The sequence below is a fragment of the Marmota monax genome, unplaced genomic scaffold (assembly GCF_021218885.2).
Source record: "Marmota monax isolate L192 unplaced genomic scaffold, Marmota_monax_Labrador192_F-V1.1 WCK01_AAM20220418_F8-fsc00276, whole genome shotgun sequence".
In the NCBI taxonomy this organism is placed as follows: Eukaryota; Metazoa; Chordata; class Mammalia; order Rodentia; family Sciuridae; genus Marmota; species Marmota monax.
The window spans coordinates 402,501-420,355 of record NW_026695204.1 but is presented as its reverse complement, the minus strand read 5'-3'; the positions used below and the strand labels follow the sequence as shown (position 1 = coordinate 420,355).

At 34.4% G+C, this 17,855-nt stretch overlaps 1 protein-coding gene across 4 annotated transcripts in view; it reads left to right on the top strand.

Annotated features, from left to right (window-relative positions):
• Positions 1-17,855, top strand: part of Rev3l (REV3 like, DNA directed polymerase zeta catalytic subunit) — a 184,880-nt gene that overhangs the window by 49,597 nt on the left and 117,428 nt on the right. For all 4 annotated transcript variants that reach the window (XR_009225459.1, XM_046429923.2, XM_046429925.2 and 1 more), the window contains exon 2: positions 10,937-11,126. Coding sequence is in view for 3 of the 4 variants with exons in the window: in XM_046429923.2 (XP_046285879.1) it covers positions 10,937-11,126 (190 nt within the window). In the remaining variant the exon portion in view is untranslated. The remainder of the gene's footprint in view (positions 1-10,936; positions 11,127-17,855) is intronic.

The following is a 17,855-nucleotide window of genomic DNA, read 5'->3' as shown; positions in this document are numbered from 1 at the left end:
TCTGTCTATGCTCTGTCACTGGTATGGTTGGAAATGGGTTCCTTATGAAATAACAAGACACTCTTCTGACCCAGGAAATAGCAAGTGTATTAGAAGCTCTGTGCTAGGAACTGGAGACAAAGATCAAATATATAGTTTTTTAAACCACAGTGCTTATCAAACACTATTTTCCATGCTTTCTGTTAGGATTAGAAATAATAAGAATAAGAGATGATGCATATATTCAGGAAACTCACACTGTAGGGGGAAATAGTGAAGTTGCTTATCCAGGGATTCGGTCTGAAACTTAAGTATGGGTTTAAAACCTCATAAGCAGAATTTTTCTTAAATTGTCTGAAATTCACCATATTTTTATTAAATCCAGCAGCAGCATAGTTGCTATTTCTTCAGGAAAGCATTTGTTGAAATTGTTGGTCTGCATTTAGCATTTTTGTTTGTTTTAATTTTTTTTTTTTAGTGCTAGTTTTCTGATTTCTCTGGCTGTACATGATGTAGTGTAACACCTATGTGCAGTCTTACATTTATCTAGGGTAACGATGTCCATCTCAAACCGCATCTTTTAAACAGCAGAATCACACTTAGTTACCTCTCTTAGAGAGTGATGTTGCTGTTGTTAGAGTCACAAAGGAACTGAGACCAAAAAAGGGACAACAGACACTACTCCCAGCACTAGAGCATATGTTTATTTATTTATTTATTAAAGGGTTTTTTTTTAATGTGGTGCTAAGTATCGAACCCAGTGCCTCACATATGTTAAGCAAAGCGCTTTACCACTGAGCCACAACCCAAGCCCCATTTTTTTATTTTTAATTTTTATTGGTACATTATAATTATACATAATAGTGGGATTCATTGTGACATATTCACACATGCATATAACATAATTTGATCATTACTTTTCTCTTTCCTCTCCTCTTCCCTCCCCTTTCCTCCCTGTTCCGTTTACTCTACTCTGTTTGGCTCCCTTCTAATTTCATGAACGTCCCCATCCCTTTTTTTCCTAGCTTCCATACATGAGAGAAAACATTACAACCCTTGACTTTCTGAGTCTGTCTTATTTCATTTAACATAATACTCTCAAGTTCCATTCATTTTCCATTCTTTATGACTGAATAAAACTCCACTGTGTATAGATGACATATTTTCTTTATCCAGTCATCTTTTTATGGGCACTCAGGCTGGTTCCATATTGGCTCTTGTAATTGTGCCAATTCCAATGTAAACATTGGTATGGGTATACCTCCTCTATAGTATGCTTAGTTTGATAAATACCAAGGAATGTTATATCTGGATTATATGGTGGTTCCATTTCTAGTCTTCCAAGGAATCTCATATCTGGATTATATGGTGGTTCCATTTCTAGTCTTTCAAGGAATCTCTGTACTGATTTCCATAATGGCTGTACTAATTTACAATTCCCCAAACAGTATATAAGTTTTCCTTTTTCCCTACATCCTCATCAGCATTTATTATTACTTGTATTCTTGTTGGTTGCTCTTCTGATTGGAGTGATATGGAATCTCATTATAGTTTTGATTTGCACTTCCCTAATCACTAAAGATGCTGAACATTTTTTTTTTTATGTATTAGGTGGCCATTTACATTTCTTTTGAGAACTGTTTGTTTAGTTCATTTATCCATTAATTAAAGATAAATGAAAGCATTTTATTTCCTTAATATGCTTCTTCTATGTCAAATAGATAATTTTGTAGTATATTATTTTAATTTGCTTCTTGCTTCTTAATAATTTTTAAAGGTTATTTTCTTCATGGAAAGTAGTCTAGTTTGGATTAACCTAAGTCCAATTTTAGTATGTTAAAACTTTTCTCCCATTTCATTGCATTTCCTTCTCCTGTTATCATAATACAAATAATTTATTTCTACTTTATAAGACCATCAACATGATTTTAAAATTACTGCTTTATATACATGTATTTTAAATGAGATAGGAGAGAGTTCCCTACAAAATACCCTTTTAGTATTTTGGGTAGGGCAGATCTGCTAGTGATTAATTCTCTCATTTTGTTTACTATGTTTTGATTTCTTCTTTTTTCCCACTTGGCTCGCCTTTGTTTTTAAAGAATACCTTTACTAAATACAAAATTCTTAGTTGATTGTATTTTTCCTTTTATCACTCTATATGTCATCTCACTGCCTTTTGGCCTACATGGTTTCTGATGAGAAACTCTACAAATCTTTTAAAGGAAACTTTATGAGGAATTGCTTTCTTTTGCAGCTTTCAAGGTTTTCTCTGTCTTTTGACATATTCATGATATATTAAGTTTAGCTTTGAATTTGTTGAGTTCATCTTTAAGTTTGTTGAGTTTCTTAATATGCAGATTGTTTTCCTTCAAATTTGGGAAGTTTGGGTTATTATTTCTTCAGTATTCTACTTTTTTCTTTCTCTCTTCTCCTTCTGGGACTCATATTATGCACATATTAGTAGGTGTGATGACATCCCAGAGATCTCTTAGGCTTGCTTCTTTATCTCTTTCTTTCTCTCTTTGTTCTTTAGACTCAAGAATCTGAATGGATCTCTTTTCAAGTTCACTGTCATTTCTTTTGTCTGTTCAAATAGCAGGGCATCAATAGGTTGTCCTATAATTCAATTCTTATATACTAACTATCTGGAGGTAGCATTAGATCCCACAGGTTAAGCACTAAGCCTCTTACCATTTCACAAGCCAATTACTAAATTCTAGTTTGTGACCTGTGCTTCTGAATGATCAACTATAAATTGTCTGTGATCCCCTCTTCAGGTTTCACTAGTTTCCTGGGGTGTCTACAGATCTCAGGGAAATCCTTTATTTACATTCCCATCTGTTATAAAGGTTATTACAAAAGATAAACAATCAGTTTAAAGAGATGCACAGGGCAAAGTATGGAGAAGGACCCTCCTACCCTCTTAGGGTATGTTGTCCTCCAGAAACTTCCATGTGTTCAGCAATCAGAAGCTCTCTGAACCTGGTCCTTTTAGGCTTTTATAGAGTCTTCATTACCTAAGCATGATTGATTACATCATTGGCCATTGGCAAGCAGCTTAATTTTCAGTCTCTCCCTTCTTTGGAAGTTGGGGATGGAGCAGAAAGTTCCACATGTATTCTCATGGTTGGTTCCCAGGGGCTCCCATCCAGAGGCTTTCCAGGAACCCTCTAGGTACCAGTCATCTCATTAAATCACAAAAAGAGACCTGGGGATGTGACTCTGTGGTAGAGTGCTGACCAAACAATGCCAGAGGCATCTCAGTATTGCAAAACAAAAAATATATGAAAAGATACTCATCACTTAAGAGATTCCAAGGGTTTTAGGAGCTGTGTGGCAAGAACCAAGGGTCACAGAAAAAGTGTTTTTTATTATATCACAGTATTATATCTCCTCTCATAAGTTTTCACTTCAGCAATTTTACTTTTCATCTCCAGAATTTCTATTTGGTTCTTTTTTGTAATTTCAGTGTCTTTTGCACAAACTTTGCACTTTTTTCCATTGCTTTCCTTGTTCAGTCCCACCAAAATTTTTCATGGTCACAGATCATGCAATGTTGACTTTCGTTTTCAGGTTTCTGTATATATTAGAATATTCTTTTGTTTGGATGAATTTTATTCACATTTCAAGTATTAACTCATGTCACTTCATGGAAACCTTCCTAGATTCTCACAAATCTGTTGTATCTATGAAAGTGATAATAAGATTTTTTTAATATTTATTTCAATACCTATCATATCATATTATAATTGCCTATGTACATGTACTCATCTTTATCTCTAAAGCAGACTATAAAGTTCATGACGTCAGGGACTGTTAGTATGAGCAACCTGTGACCTATCATCTAACATTGGACCTCAATGAGTTGCTAAATGAATAGAGAATTTATGTTTGCATTTATGAATGAAGAAAACAACCATGCTCAGTACTGGAAATACAGAGATATCTTATTAGACAAATGCCTGAATAAAATAAACCTTTGAAACATCTTGTGTTTGAGGAATACAGTTTCTATTAGTAATGTGGGATTAATCACTTAAAGCCAGTGATTCTAGATAAAGCCTTATGTGCTCTATTTGAAACAATAAAATAGCAAAAATAAATTTGAAACCAAAAAGCATTATTTACAAATAAAAGAAGAAAATGAAGAGAACTTTCTAACATATCATAGGTCATGAACATCTTCTCATGGTGGGGAATATACTCTAACATTATCTATTGCTGAGGCCAACAACTTATCTATAGAACAGATAGTATATAGTTTAGACTTTGAGGACTATAATGTCTGAAAACCTGTTGCAACTTACTCAACTCTACCTGTAGCAAGGGAACCCATAGATCATTCCAAATGGGGTGTGGTGCATCCCAATAAAGTTTATCTCCAAAAACAGGCAGCAATCAGAATTTGGTGCAAGTGCTGTAAATCTATTACACAGATATAATTAGCTCCCTATTTTTGGAATTTGTCTTCAATTTATTTCCCTATTAGTAATCTAGCATCACTTCATGTTCATTTTCAATTTTCGGCCTAAGATAAATTCTAAATGTAATATACTCTTTCTGAGACTGAGAGTATATATCCTTGGGCTGGGGTTGTGGCTCAGCAGTAGAGTGCTCGCCTAGCACATGTAAGGTGCTCGCCTAGCACATGTAAGGTGCTGGGTTCGATGCTCAGTACTACATAAAAATAAATAAATAAAATAAAGGTTAAAAAAAATAGATGCAGCCATTGCCTTTAAAAAAAAAAAAGTAGATCCTTATGAGTTAGCTTCCTGATACTGTAGCAAGTACTTGAAATAAACAACTTATAAAAAAAGGAAGTTTATATTAGCTTGCCATTTGGAAGTCTATAAGTCAGTTGACCCTGTTGCTTTTCAGGCTCTGAGAAAGCAACATACCATGGAAAGGAGCGTGTAACTGAGCAAAGCACTTACTTACCTTATGGCCTAGACATGAAAAAGAAGAGAAGAAATTCTGGTTCCATAGTCCCCTTCAAGGGCGTGCCCCCAATGACCTAAAACTTCACTCTGGGCTTCACCTTTTAAAGGTTCTTTTGCTTCCCAGTTAAGTGCCAAAGTAGGGATCAAGCCTTTAACACTTGGCCTCTGGGGGACATTCTAGATCCAAACTATAACCTTATAACTTTTTTCATCAAGGATAGATAATTTAACATTTGCTTTCTAACTGTGACTGTGAGCATTTTGTTTTGTTCTTTTTGTGGTTATTGAGAATGGAGAAAGATAGAGTGAAACTTTAGAAGGAAAGAAAGAAAGAAAGACTAGAGGGAAACAGATTGAGATAATAATAGGGATATAAAACTTGAAATATTCCAGGAAGAAGAAAATAGAGAAAAATTCCATAACAACAAATTTTCCTACTCACATGCCAAGTTTTTATTTATTTAAAACATTTCGTACATCAAGTTTGAGATTTAAGTGGGGTTTTGCAAATTAGAAATAAATTTTTTTATTTTTCCTAAAATATTCTTAGACTGGCATGATTTCCATTGTGGTTAATCGGTGAGAGAGAGAGAGAGAAAGAAAGAAAATAATATATATATATATATATGTGTGTGTGTGTGTATATATATATATATATATATATATATGGAAAAGTCTAATCAATTGGTTCAGGGATTGGCATCTTACTATCAGTGGGCCAAATTCTTACCTTTTGTCTGTTTTGTGTATATGAAATTTATTTATTTTTTAATTTTTCCTTTTTTTTGGTACTCACCACTAAGCCACATCCCCAGCCCTATTTTGTATTTTATTTAGAGATAGGATCTCACTTGAGTTGCGTAGCACATTTTTTTTTTTTTTTTTTTTTTTTTGCTGAGGTTGCCTTTGAACTCACAATCCTCCTGCCTCAGCCTCCCAAGCTGCTGGGGTTACAGGCATGCACCACCATGCCTGGCCATAAATGAAATTTATTATAACATAATTAGGTACATTGACTTAGTATTGTTAATGGCTGCTTTCAGGTTTTAAAGTGGCAGAGTTATGTAGTTGTATTAGAGACAGTATGGCCCATAAAGCTTAAAATGTTTACTATCTTCTACTTTACAGGAAAAGTTTACAAATCCCTAAATTAGAAAAATTGTATGTTTAGTCAGTTTACTGAAAATGGATCTACAAATATACAAGTAATTTTGCTACAAATGGGTAACCAAGATTTTAGACACTTAATTTGGAGACCAGATCTAGGAGCTTAAAATACAAAACACAATGTTGAAAAATGACAAGAAATGTTAGAATACAGTGAACTCATAGAACAAGTATGCATTCCATAAAAGATGAATTTCAAGACTCCTACATACTTGCTATTAAGAAGCAACTGCCTTTGTTATAAAAAGACCTACTTACACATAGTTGGAAGTAGCCAACTCTATAAAGTTTTGCCCTGTCTTTAAAAAGCAGCAGTTGTACTGTGTGACAAGTTTCAATGGAGCATTGCTGAAATAACTGTTACAGCTTCTGAATTAGGGAACAGTATTCAAATTGAAAAACTCAGACTCAATAAATGTTTGAAATCTGTGTGCATAAGCTTATTCCAAAGATGAGCTTTATTTCTACTAGACATGTAGCCTAAATTCTTTTTGACATGAGTGTAAGACTAGATATGTATAGGTGAAGGAGAAGGGGAGATTGGTTAAAAGGATACAAAGTCTCTTTTTTTTAATATTTATTTTTTAGTTGTAGATGGACATAATACCTTAATTTTATTTATTTTTTTAAAAGAGAGAGAGATAGAGGATTTTTTAATATTTATTTTTAGTTTTCGGTGGACACAACATCTTTATTTTATTTTTAATGTGGTGCTGAGGATCGAACCCAGCACTTCGCGCATGCGACGCATGTGCGCTACCGCTTGAGCCACATCCCCAACCCTTTTTTTTTTTGTGTGTGTGTGGTGGTGCTGGGGATTGAACTCAAGGCCTTGTGCATACAAGGCAAGCACTCTACCAACTGAGTTATACCTCCAGCCCTAATTTTATTTTTTTATATGTGGTGCTGAGGATGGAACCCAGGGCCTGGCATGTATTAGGCGAGCACTTTACTGCTGAGCTACAATCCAAACCCCAGGATACAAAGTTTCTATAAGAAAGGATGAGTAACTTCTGGAGATCTGTTTACTGCATGGTGACTAGAGTTAATAATGCATACTTAAATGCTAAAGAGATTAGATCTTAAATATTCTCACCAAAAATATTAAGTATGAGGTGACAGATATGTTAATAAGCCTGACTCTATCTCTATCTCTCAGGAATTTTACAGTTACGTGACACCACACATTTATATGACATAGAGCTAGTGAAGGGAAATAAATGGAGACAGGCTGTATTTGTCAAGACAAAGCAGTGCTATTACAAAACTACAAATATTATAGTAGACATTCTGTTGCCCAAAAGAAATTGATTCTCATATCATTTTTATACATTTCTCTTTATTTAATTTTTGAGTTTATTTTATCTTGTTTCTCATCATTTGCTTTTCTGTGATACTTATTCTTTATTTAAAAATGTTAGTGGGGTTGGGGATGTGGCTTAGGCAGTGGCGCGCTTGCCTGGCATACATGCGGCCCGGGTTGGATCCTCAGCACCACATACAAACAAAGATGTTGTGTCCGCCGAAAACTAAAAAATAAATATTAAAATTCTCTCTCTCTCTACCGCTCTATCTCTCTCGCTCTCTCTTTAAAAAAAAAAATGTTAGTGTTATGCCAAGAATTCACATTATGATTGTTCTTCAGGATGTTCTTAAGAAAGGGTGGTGAGCCCAAGAACCAGAGAGTGTGTCTGTTGTAATTACTACAGCTTTGAATAGGACTTTAGGTTATTCAGAATAGAGAAGTCCAATGAGCTGGGGACTCTTTCCAAACCCATATACTCAGGTTTTCCTGTAACCCCACTGATAGTTTGTTTATTTATTTGTTTGTTTGTTTGTCTGTTTATTTTTCCCCCCTTTGCAGTACTGGAAATGGAACCCAGAGACATTCTATCATACACTACATCCCCAGCCTTCTTATTTTATTTTTGAGACTAAATTGCCCACATTAGCCCCAGACTTGCTATCTTCTACCTCAGCTTCCCAAGTCCCTATAATTACAGGCGTATGACATTGTACCAGGCTGATAGTTCTGTTGTATTATTTCTCTGTTTACATGGATTTGGTTCTTCAGATATTCACAACTTTCATGTTATTCCTTTCTCCTTGAACAATTATTCCATTTTGCTGAGCATTGTTTCTTTCATTTAATAAATACTTATTAAACATATAAAATGCATTTTGCACTGAGTCCAGGGATATTATGTTCATCCACACACACACAATGTCAACTCCCAAAGAATTTGCCATCAAATGGATGAGTCAGATAAGGAAAGGGGAAGTTATATAAATTAAGAACTGAGAAATTAAGTGTTAAGGAAGCAAGTTTTGAAAATCAAACCAACATTCAAGCAGTGTTACATAGAGCATTGGTTTTAGATTTTGTTGATCTGGTTTCAAATCCTTAAAAGCCATGAGACTCTAAGTTAACTTCAGTGATACTTGCTAGGTTGTTTTAAGTCTTAGGAATAATTAGATGTAAAGCACTTAGCCTAGTGCCTGCTGAATAAATGATGTTTTCCCTTTTTGTAAATCATCATTCAAAATTGTGATTCCAAAGCTTTTAAGTAGATGATTTATCTGGCTTCTACGTCATAAGAAATATGAAAAATGGATATATGATTATTTTGAAGACACTTTATCAGCATTCTGACATAAACTTATTAGAAATCAATTTTTATAATTCTTTTATAAAACTCACTCAGAATTCCATTTAGATATATTGACTATCTTAAGAACTTATAATATTACTTATAAAACATTTTATCACACTAGTAATTCTGAAATCACTGGTCCTGAATTTGTGAACTAAAGAGGGAGTACTTCTCTGTCTCCCCACCTCCTTCATCCTGTAGTTTAATCAAGTTATGTTTTGTGACCAGAGGATAATTTTTATAACCTTTATTCCTGAGTTATTTTAAAAACATTTAAGTAAATCATCAATGAATTGATGAAATGTATTTTCTAAAGACTTGTTATAATTAGAATTTTCTCTATGTGAAGAATATTAAAAATAACATTTTGGAAATTATACAATGTTTTATTTAGAAACAAAGTACTTGCTTTTCACAGAAAATAATTGTTTTGTTTCTTTGAAATTAAGTAGCATAACTATTGCTAAAAATATAAACTGAGGGTTTGAGATTGTAGCTCAATGGTAGAGTACTTGCTTCGCACATGTGAGGCACTGGATTCAATCCTGAGCACCACATAAATAAATAAAAATAAATAAAATAAAGGTATTGTGTTCATCAATTACAACTATTTTCAAAAATATATAAACCAAGTTTGGTATAGTTGCAGCACAGTTTGTATTTCTTCAAAAGTGTGATGATTGATATCAAATCAGAATATTGTCTAGAGGTTACAATTCTTGTAACATTAAATAACAAATCATTCCGGTTTTGTTATACCATATGTAATAAGCGTTCAAGATTTGTTGTTTAAACTACCTTAAAAATGCTAGCTGGGTGTAGTAGTGTATGCCTGTAATCCCAGTGGTTCGGGAGGCTGAAGCAGGAGGATCATGAGTTCAAAGCCAGCCTCAGCAAAAGCAAGTTGAGCAACTCAGTGAGACCCTGTCTCTAAATAAAATACAAAAAATAGTTCTGGGGATTTGGCTCAGTGGTTGAGTGCCCCTGAATTCAATACTCGTCCCCCAAAATAAGAAAGCTAATTCCTTATAAGTATAAGCACAAAATATCAACAATACATAGAACTATTTTATATAAACCATTCTAAGTCAGCATTGAAAATAGTGATCAAATAACTACTTTCGTATCAAAAAAAAAAAGGCCAGTGAGGGATTAAAGTGGAGAAGAAACCTGAGGATAGTGTTGGCAGGACTAGCACAGTAAATAGTGAATGGCTGCACTGCATGAGGAAAATGGACATGTGCTATCATGCCATTCTTCCTATTTGAGTTAGACAAATGGTATATGCCCAGGGGTAATGAGGGTCAATGCTCTGAAGAAAGACAGGAACCACTTCCATACAGCCCTGCCAGATTCAGGAAACTAATGGTACATCTGCTATTTTGTTGTTGCTGTTGTTACTTTGGATGCGTTACTGTTTCTATAGCATTTATTTTGTGGATCCTCACTCAAATTACTTTTTTTATCTTGGCTGTGCCAGCTTTTGTGTTGGCAAAGTATTGCCATTTACCCTTTACTGCACTTCCTGAAAACTGTGCATATTTTTTTCTCTCCCACCCTCCCTCCCTCTTTCTCTCTCATTGTGTTCGCTCTGTCCCACTCCATCAAGTAGAAAATTTAGTTTTCTAGAAATTTATTACCATTGATTTATAGAGGTTTTGTTTTGATTTGGGTTTGTCTTTTTTGTTTATTTGTAATAGCAAAATTTTATTTTGCCCTCCTCCCCATCTCTAATAGCAAAATTCTATACTCTAAAACTCCTTTTACCGTTTTATTTCTTGTAAAGCTATGTCTTAAAGAAATTTCTTATTTGAAAATTAATGCCAACACAGGCATTCATTGATTTATTTAGTAAACTTTCAATGAATTTTATAAGGCTCATAACCCTGAGCTATATGGTATTATGGGTGATTCAGTAAAGTATTTAAAAGTAGTCAGGTTATAAATGTGAAGTAGTCAAATACATTTCACCAAAGCTACTACAATATTTAAATCATACTACAGTGCTACGCTTATAAAATGCTTCCAAATGTTCTTTTGTTACATATAGTTAATACAGATGACTTTAACTCTAGGTTTTCTTCTACTCCTACGTTAGATAAGCTGTATTGCCATTTCAGTGATTTTGCATTCTGAGTTTTGTATTGTTAAAATGTTTCTCAAGTCTAAACTTTATAATATGTTACATTTTAGGTCAGAAGACATGTCTTCATCTGCATGGCATCTTTCCTTACCTCTATGTGCCATACGATGGTTATGGACAGCAGCCAGAAAGCTATCTTTCTCAGATGGCATTCAGTATCGACAGAGCACTTAATGTGGCTTTAGGCAATCCATCTTCCACTGCTCAGCATGTGTTCAAAGTGTCATTAGTATCAGGAATGTAAGTATATGATAATCCTTTTAAAATTTCTATTATCTGTATTTCTTTTGCTATTCTAGTTAAAGGAAAACATTCAGTTAAAATATATTGTTTGTATTCCTTTTACTTTCCCTGTAAAGGGAAAAATTTCTTGAAGTAAATTTTTGTTGGAATAAATGATGATTAACAGTGGTTTTTTATGTTTTAAATCTTTTCCATTTGTTTCCTAGGATTGTAGAAATTCATTGATTCATATTTATCTATTGAGTAGTTTCTCTGTGCCATATTACTATTCCAGGCACTTGATGTGTTAGCTTTCTGTCCCTGTAACAAAATACCTAATATAATCAACTTATAAAGAGAAAAGGATTATTTTGGCTTATAGTTTCAGAGGTTACAATCCTTGGTAGGTTTGCCCCATTGCTTTGGGCATGTGGCCAGACGGTACATCACTGTGGGAAGATGCAACAGAGCAAAACTGCTCACCACATGGCCAAGGAGAAAAGGAAAGACTGTGGTTCCATGATCCCCTTTAAAGATATCCCCTTAATGACCTAAAGAGATCCCATAAAGCCTGCCTCTTAAAGCTTCTACCACCTCCGAAAGTGCCACCTTGGTGAACTTGAGCATGTGGGCTTTTGGGGGGCATTCAAGATCTAAACTGTAGGCTGGTCCTGTGACACACACCTATTATCCCAGTGACCCTGAAGGCTGAGGCAGGAGGATCGCAAGTTCAAAACCAGCCTCAGTGACTTAGCATGACCTGTTTCAAAAACTAAAAAGGACTGGGGTTGTATCTCAGTGGTAGATCACCTCTAGGTTCATTCCCCAGTAAAAAAAAAAAAAAAGGAAAAAAAATCAAAACTATAGAGCTTGGAATATATTGTTGAGCAAAACAAAAATCTCTGCTCCTATGCTGGTTGAACTCTAGCAGTGGAAAACATAATAACATATACATATAGCATGAAGGAAAACCATTGTTTGTTGTATAATTACTACTATAGAAGAAGAGAAGATGGAGAGCAGGGTAAGAAGGATCAGTTGTAAAGGACTAGGAAGTAGACTGGTGGCAAATTTATATAGGGTAATTAGGAAAGGTCTCATTGACAAGGTCAATGATATTTAAACAAACATGTGAAGAGCATAAGGCAGTAGAAACAGCATGGAAGCCAGGAGTGAAGCGTTGGATAAAAGGAGGTTGAGAAAGATATGAGAGGATGGAGATCAGGTAGGCTAGTGGTACTCAAAGTATGGTATCCATACTTTGGCTTCCAGTACAGCTGTGAGAACATAGCTCTCAAATTTCCAAATACAGGGAATGCAATTGAAAAGTGGCCCTTCTACTATGTGGTTAAATCCTATGAATCACTCCATGTAACCTGAATCTGCTTTCCATAGGCTGGTCTTAACTAGTGACTGAACATGGTAAGGACACTAAGGCAGTCTGTTCCTGAGAAGCTTGAGACTCCCCTACAGCCATGTTATATACTTCAATTAGAATCATATCACAGATCTTTTCTCCATCCTTCTCTTCTTCACATGGGACCTGATTAGTATCTAGGTCTGGTGTTGGTTCCAACTCTTCTGCCTCTTTCCCTCATTTTCTCTCACAGGTGCCTTCCCTAATAAATATCTTGGACATTTGTTGTTTGTTTCTCAGAAGACTTGGAGTAAAAGGCTTAGAAATTTGAAAGAAATACATTATTGGACCCCACTCCAGAGTTAATGAATCAGAAACTGATGATGACCCCCAGGAATCTGTGTTTTAATAAACCTTTCTGATAATTCTCATGCATACTAAAGTTTCTGAATCACTGCAGGAGACTCTTCCAAGAACTTTGAATTTAACTGTAAGCTATTGCATGATTTTGAGCAACCCAAGTCTGACTAAAGTTGGAGGGATTATTTTAGCAACTATGTAGCAGGACAGATTGTTGGAGGACATAGGTAGAAGGGAGAGTAGTAGGATTCTGTTTCATCAATCTGGGTAAAAAAATATGGTGGCTTGAGTTAGTGTAGTAGCATGAGTAGTGTGAAGTGGTCAGTTTCTGAATCTGTACTGAGGGTCGAGATTTTCTGTCTCATTGGATGAAGGTTGTGAGAGCGCAGTCAAGAATGTCTATAAAATTCTGAGCCTGAGTCTTTACAGTATCTGATAACCAATATTCTATTTTCTACTTTGAGATAAAAATCTGTAAGTAAGAACGTGCCTTTCTGCATTTGACTTATTTTACTTAGCACAATATCCTCCATGTTGTTCCACCCATGTTGCTGCAAATGACAGAGTTCTATTCATTTTTATGGCTGAATAATATTCCATTGTGTATATGTACTTCATTGGCTTTACTTATTCATCTATCCGTGGATACCTCTCTTGATCATCCCATATATTAGCTTTTGTGAAACAGTGCTTCAGTAAACATGAAAGTGCAGATGTCTCTTTGGTACAAGCTGATTTCAACTCCTTTGGATGTATACCTAGTAGTGGGATTGCCAAATTACTTGGTAGTAATATTTTGAGGAACCACCATACTATTTTCCATAATGGCTATATTAATTTGCATTACAGCAACAGTGTATGGGATTTCCCCTTTATCTGTATGCTTGCCAGCATTTGTTACTTTTTGTCTTCTTGATAATAGCCATTCTAGCAGGAGTAACATAACATCTCATTTTGGTTTTGATTTCTATTTCCATAATGATTAATGATATAGAGCATTTTGCCATATATTTGTCATTTGTATATCCTCTTTTGAGAAACATCTATTCAGGACATTTGCTTATTTTTAAATTAGATTTTTGGGTTTTTTTTTTTTTTTACTGTTGAATTCTTCATGTTCTAGATATGAATTCTTTGTTCACATGAATAGTTTACAGACAATTTCTCTCATTGTATAGGTTGTCTCTTCACTGTATTGATTCAGTGTTTCCCCTTATTTCTTCCTAGTTTCATGTTTCACATGTAAGGTTTTGATAGATTTTCAGCTGATTTTTTAATATAAGAGATAGGGATCTAGTTTCTTTCCTCTGCATATGGATATCTCATTTTCCTACTACCACTTATCGAAGAGATTTTCCTTTCTCCAATGTATGTTCTTGCTGCCTTTGTCAAAAATCAGTTGGCCATAAATACATAGCTTAATTTCTGGGTTCCTTATCTTATAAAATCAGTCTGTTAATTGATTTTTATACTAGTTTCATGACGTTTTAGTTACTGTTGCTTTTTTATATGTTTTGAAGTCAGGTGTTATGATGCCTCTAGCTTTGTTCTTTTGCTCAGGATTGCTTTAGCTGTGTGTGACCTTTTGTGGTTCCCTGTAATTTTAGAAGTGTTTTTTGTTGTTGTTGTTTTGTTTTTGTATTAGGGATTGAACCCAGGGGCGCTTAACCACTGAGCCATAACCCCAATCCTTTTTTATATTTTAATTTAGAGACAGGGTTTCACTGAATTGCTTAGGGCCTTGCTAAGTTGCTGAGGCTGGCTTTGAACTTTGAATCCTCCTGCCTCAGCCTCCCAAATTGCTGAGATTACAGGTATGTGCTTCCAAGCCCGGTTGTCTTATTTCTATGAGGGATGTCTTTGGAATTTTTATAACAATTACATTGAATCTATATATGTCACTTTGAGTAGTAGAGAGAGTTTAACAATGTTAGTTTTTCCCAATTCATGGACATGGGGTGTCTTTCCATGTTTATGTGTATGCATGTGTCCTCCTTTATTTCTTTCTCTAGTGTTCTGTAATTTTCATTGTAGAGAGCATTAATTTCCTTCGTTGAATATATTCTTAGGGGGTTTTGGTTTTGGTTTTGGTTTTGGTTTTTGGTAGCTAGGAAAAATAGGATTGCCTTCTTGATTTTATTCTCAGCATTTTCATTATTGGCATAATCAGCAACCTTACTAAATTCATATATCGTTTTTTTAACTTTGTTTGTTTGTTTTGGGGTATTTTTTGCAGAGTGTTTAGTTTTTGTTTTTGTTTGTTTGTTGTTGTTTTGTGGTACTGGGAATTGAACCCAGAGTTTCATGCTTTCCAGGCAAGCACCCTTCCATTGGGCCGCATCCCCAACCTAGGTTTCTTTGTATACAAAATCATGCCACCTGCTAACAGGAATAATTTGACCTCCTTCTATATAATTGGTTTGCTTTTTATTTATTTCTCTTGTCTTATTGCTCTGGCTAACACTTGGCAATGATATATTTCATTAAGAATGGTGAAAGTAGACATTTTGTCTTGTTAGAAAAAACAATTTCCACTTTTCCCAGTTGGTGTGATATAGGCTGTTGAGTTGTCATATATGGCCCATATATGAGGTATATTTCCTCTACATCTAATTTTTATCAAATGTTTTTCTCCATCTATTACAATAATCATAAGATTTTCATCCTTCATTCTGTTTATATTTATCTTTGTATATGTTGAAACCACCCTTGCAACCCAGGAATAAGTCCCATTTGATTATGGTATACAATATTTTTGGCATGCCTTTGGTTTTGATTTGCTGGTATTTTGTTGAGAATTTTTGCATCTGTATTCATTAGAGATATTTGTCTATAATTTGTTGTTTTGTGTCCTTGTTTAGCTTTGGTATCAAGATATTGCTGGTCTCCTAGGATAAATTGTAAGGGTTGCTTCCATTTCCATACTTTGGAGTAGTTTAAGAGAATTGGCATTAATTCTTTAGAAGTTTGATAACAAATTCATCAGTGAAGTCAATCTATCTACTCCTGGATTTTTCTGTGTTGGAAAACTTTTTATTATTCAGTCTTACTACTTGTTACTTATCTGTTCAGATTTGTTATGTCCTCATGGTTCAGTTTTGGTAGGCTATATGTCTCCAGTAATTTATCCGTTTCTTTTTATTTTTTCCAATTTCTTGGAATATTATGAACAGAATCACTGTTCATAATAATAGTCCTCAGTGATTCTGTGTATTTTTGTGTTGTCAGTTGTAATGTCTTCTTTCATGTCTGATTTTGTTTATTTGAATCTTTTTGTTATTTTGTTGTTATTCTAACAAACCATCTCTTCATTTCATTGATATTTTGTATTGTTTCTATTCTGGTCTTTGTTACTATTGTTTTTGTTTTGTTTTGAAGAGAGATATGGTTGATATGTACATTGATGAAAGTTAGGTGTTAAAATCTCCAACTATTGCTGGACTTGGTGTCACACGCCTGTAATCCCAGCAGCTCCGGAGGCTAAGACAGGAGGATCTTGAGTTCAAAGCCAATCTCAGCAATGGCAAGGTGCTGAGCAATTCAGTGAGACTCTGTCTCTAAATAAAATACAGATAGGCTGGGGATGTCATTCAGTGGCTGAGTGCCCCTGAGTTCAATCCCTGGTACCCCTCCTCCAAAAAAAGAAAAAGAAAAAATCTCCAACTATTAGTCTATCTCTCCTTATAGATTGCTTTTATTTGCTTTGTATAATTGGGTGTTCCAATGTTGGGTATATATGTATTTACAAATGTTATTTCCTCTTGCCAGATGAATTCCTTTATCATTATATGGTAACCTTTCTTGTCTCTTTTTCCGTTATTTTTAACTTAATCTATTTTATTAGATTCATCTGCTTTGCATTTGTATTACATCTTTTTCCATCTTTTAATTTTCAATCTGTATCTTCACTGGCGAAGAGAGTTTCTTCCATTTAAACGCATTCTGCCAGTCCAATATCTTTTAGTTAGGGAATTTAATGTACTTAAATTCAAGGTTATTATTGATAAATGCATACTCTTGTCATTTTGTTGATACCCCCTCTCCCTGGTTTTGTATATTGTTTGTTCTTTCTGTCTGTCTTTATTATCTTTGTTATTTAACCATTTCCATATTGATTGTGTTTGATTCTCTTCTTTTTTTGTGTGCCTTCTCTACTATTGAGTTTTGTACTTTTGTATATTTCATGAGAGTAGTAATCATCTTTTCATTTCTAGTGTAGAAATTGCTTAAACATTTGTTGTAGTGCCTGGTAATAATGAATTCCCTCAGTTTTTGCTTGTCTTGAAAAGTATTTATCCTTTATTTTTGTAAATAGCTTTGCTGGGTGTAGTATTTTTGGGTTGGCAGTTTTTTCTTTCAGGACTTTGAACATATAACCCATTTTCTCCTTTCCTGTAAGGTTTCTGCTAAGAAGTCTGCTTTTATCCTAATGAGTTCTTTTTTAGGTGACTTGACACTTCTTTTACTGTTTTTAGAATTTTCTCCTTTTTTTTTTTGAGTTTGACAGTTTGGCTGTAATATGCTTTGGAGAGAGTCCTTTTTGATCAAATCCTTTGAGCTTCCTGGACCTGGATATTCATATCTTTTCTAAAAATTGGAAAGTTTTAAGCAATTATTTTGTTGACTAGGTTTTGTGTGTCTTTTTCCTTCTCAGGTTCTCAAAAGGTGGAAGTTTGCTTGTTTAATGGTGTCCCATATGTCTTGAAAGCTTTCCTCATTCATTTAAAAAAAAAAAAAATCTGATGGGGTTATTTTAAAAGTACTATCTACAAGATTAGAAATTTTTTTATTCTATATGTTCAATTCTATTATTTTTTATTTCATTCATTGAGATTTTTTAACTCCAAGATTTCTTTCTTTTCTTTGTTTGTTTCTTTTTTACTTACAAAGAAAAAGAGGTTTATTTTGTTTCTTTTTTACTTATAAAGAAAAAGAGATATTTTGTCTCATAGTTCTGGTACAAGATCCAGAGATCTCATTTGGTGATGGCCTTCTTGCTGACAGAATCCAGAGGTGACAGGGTACATACT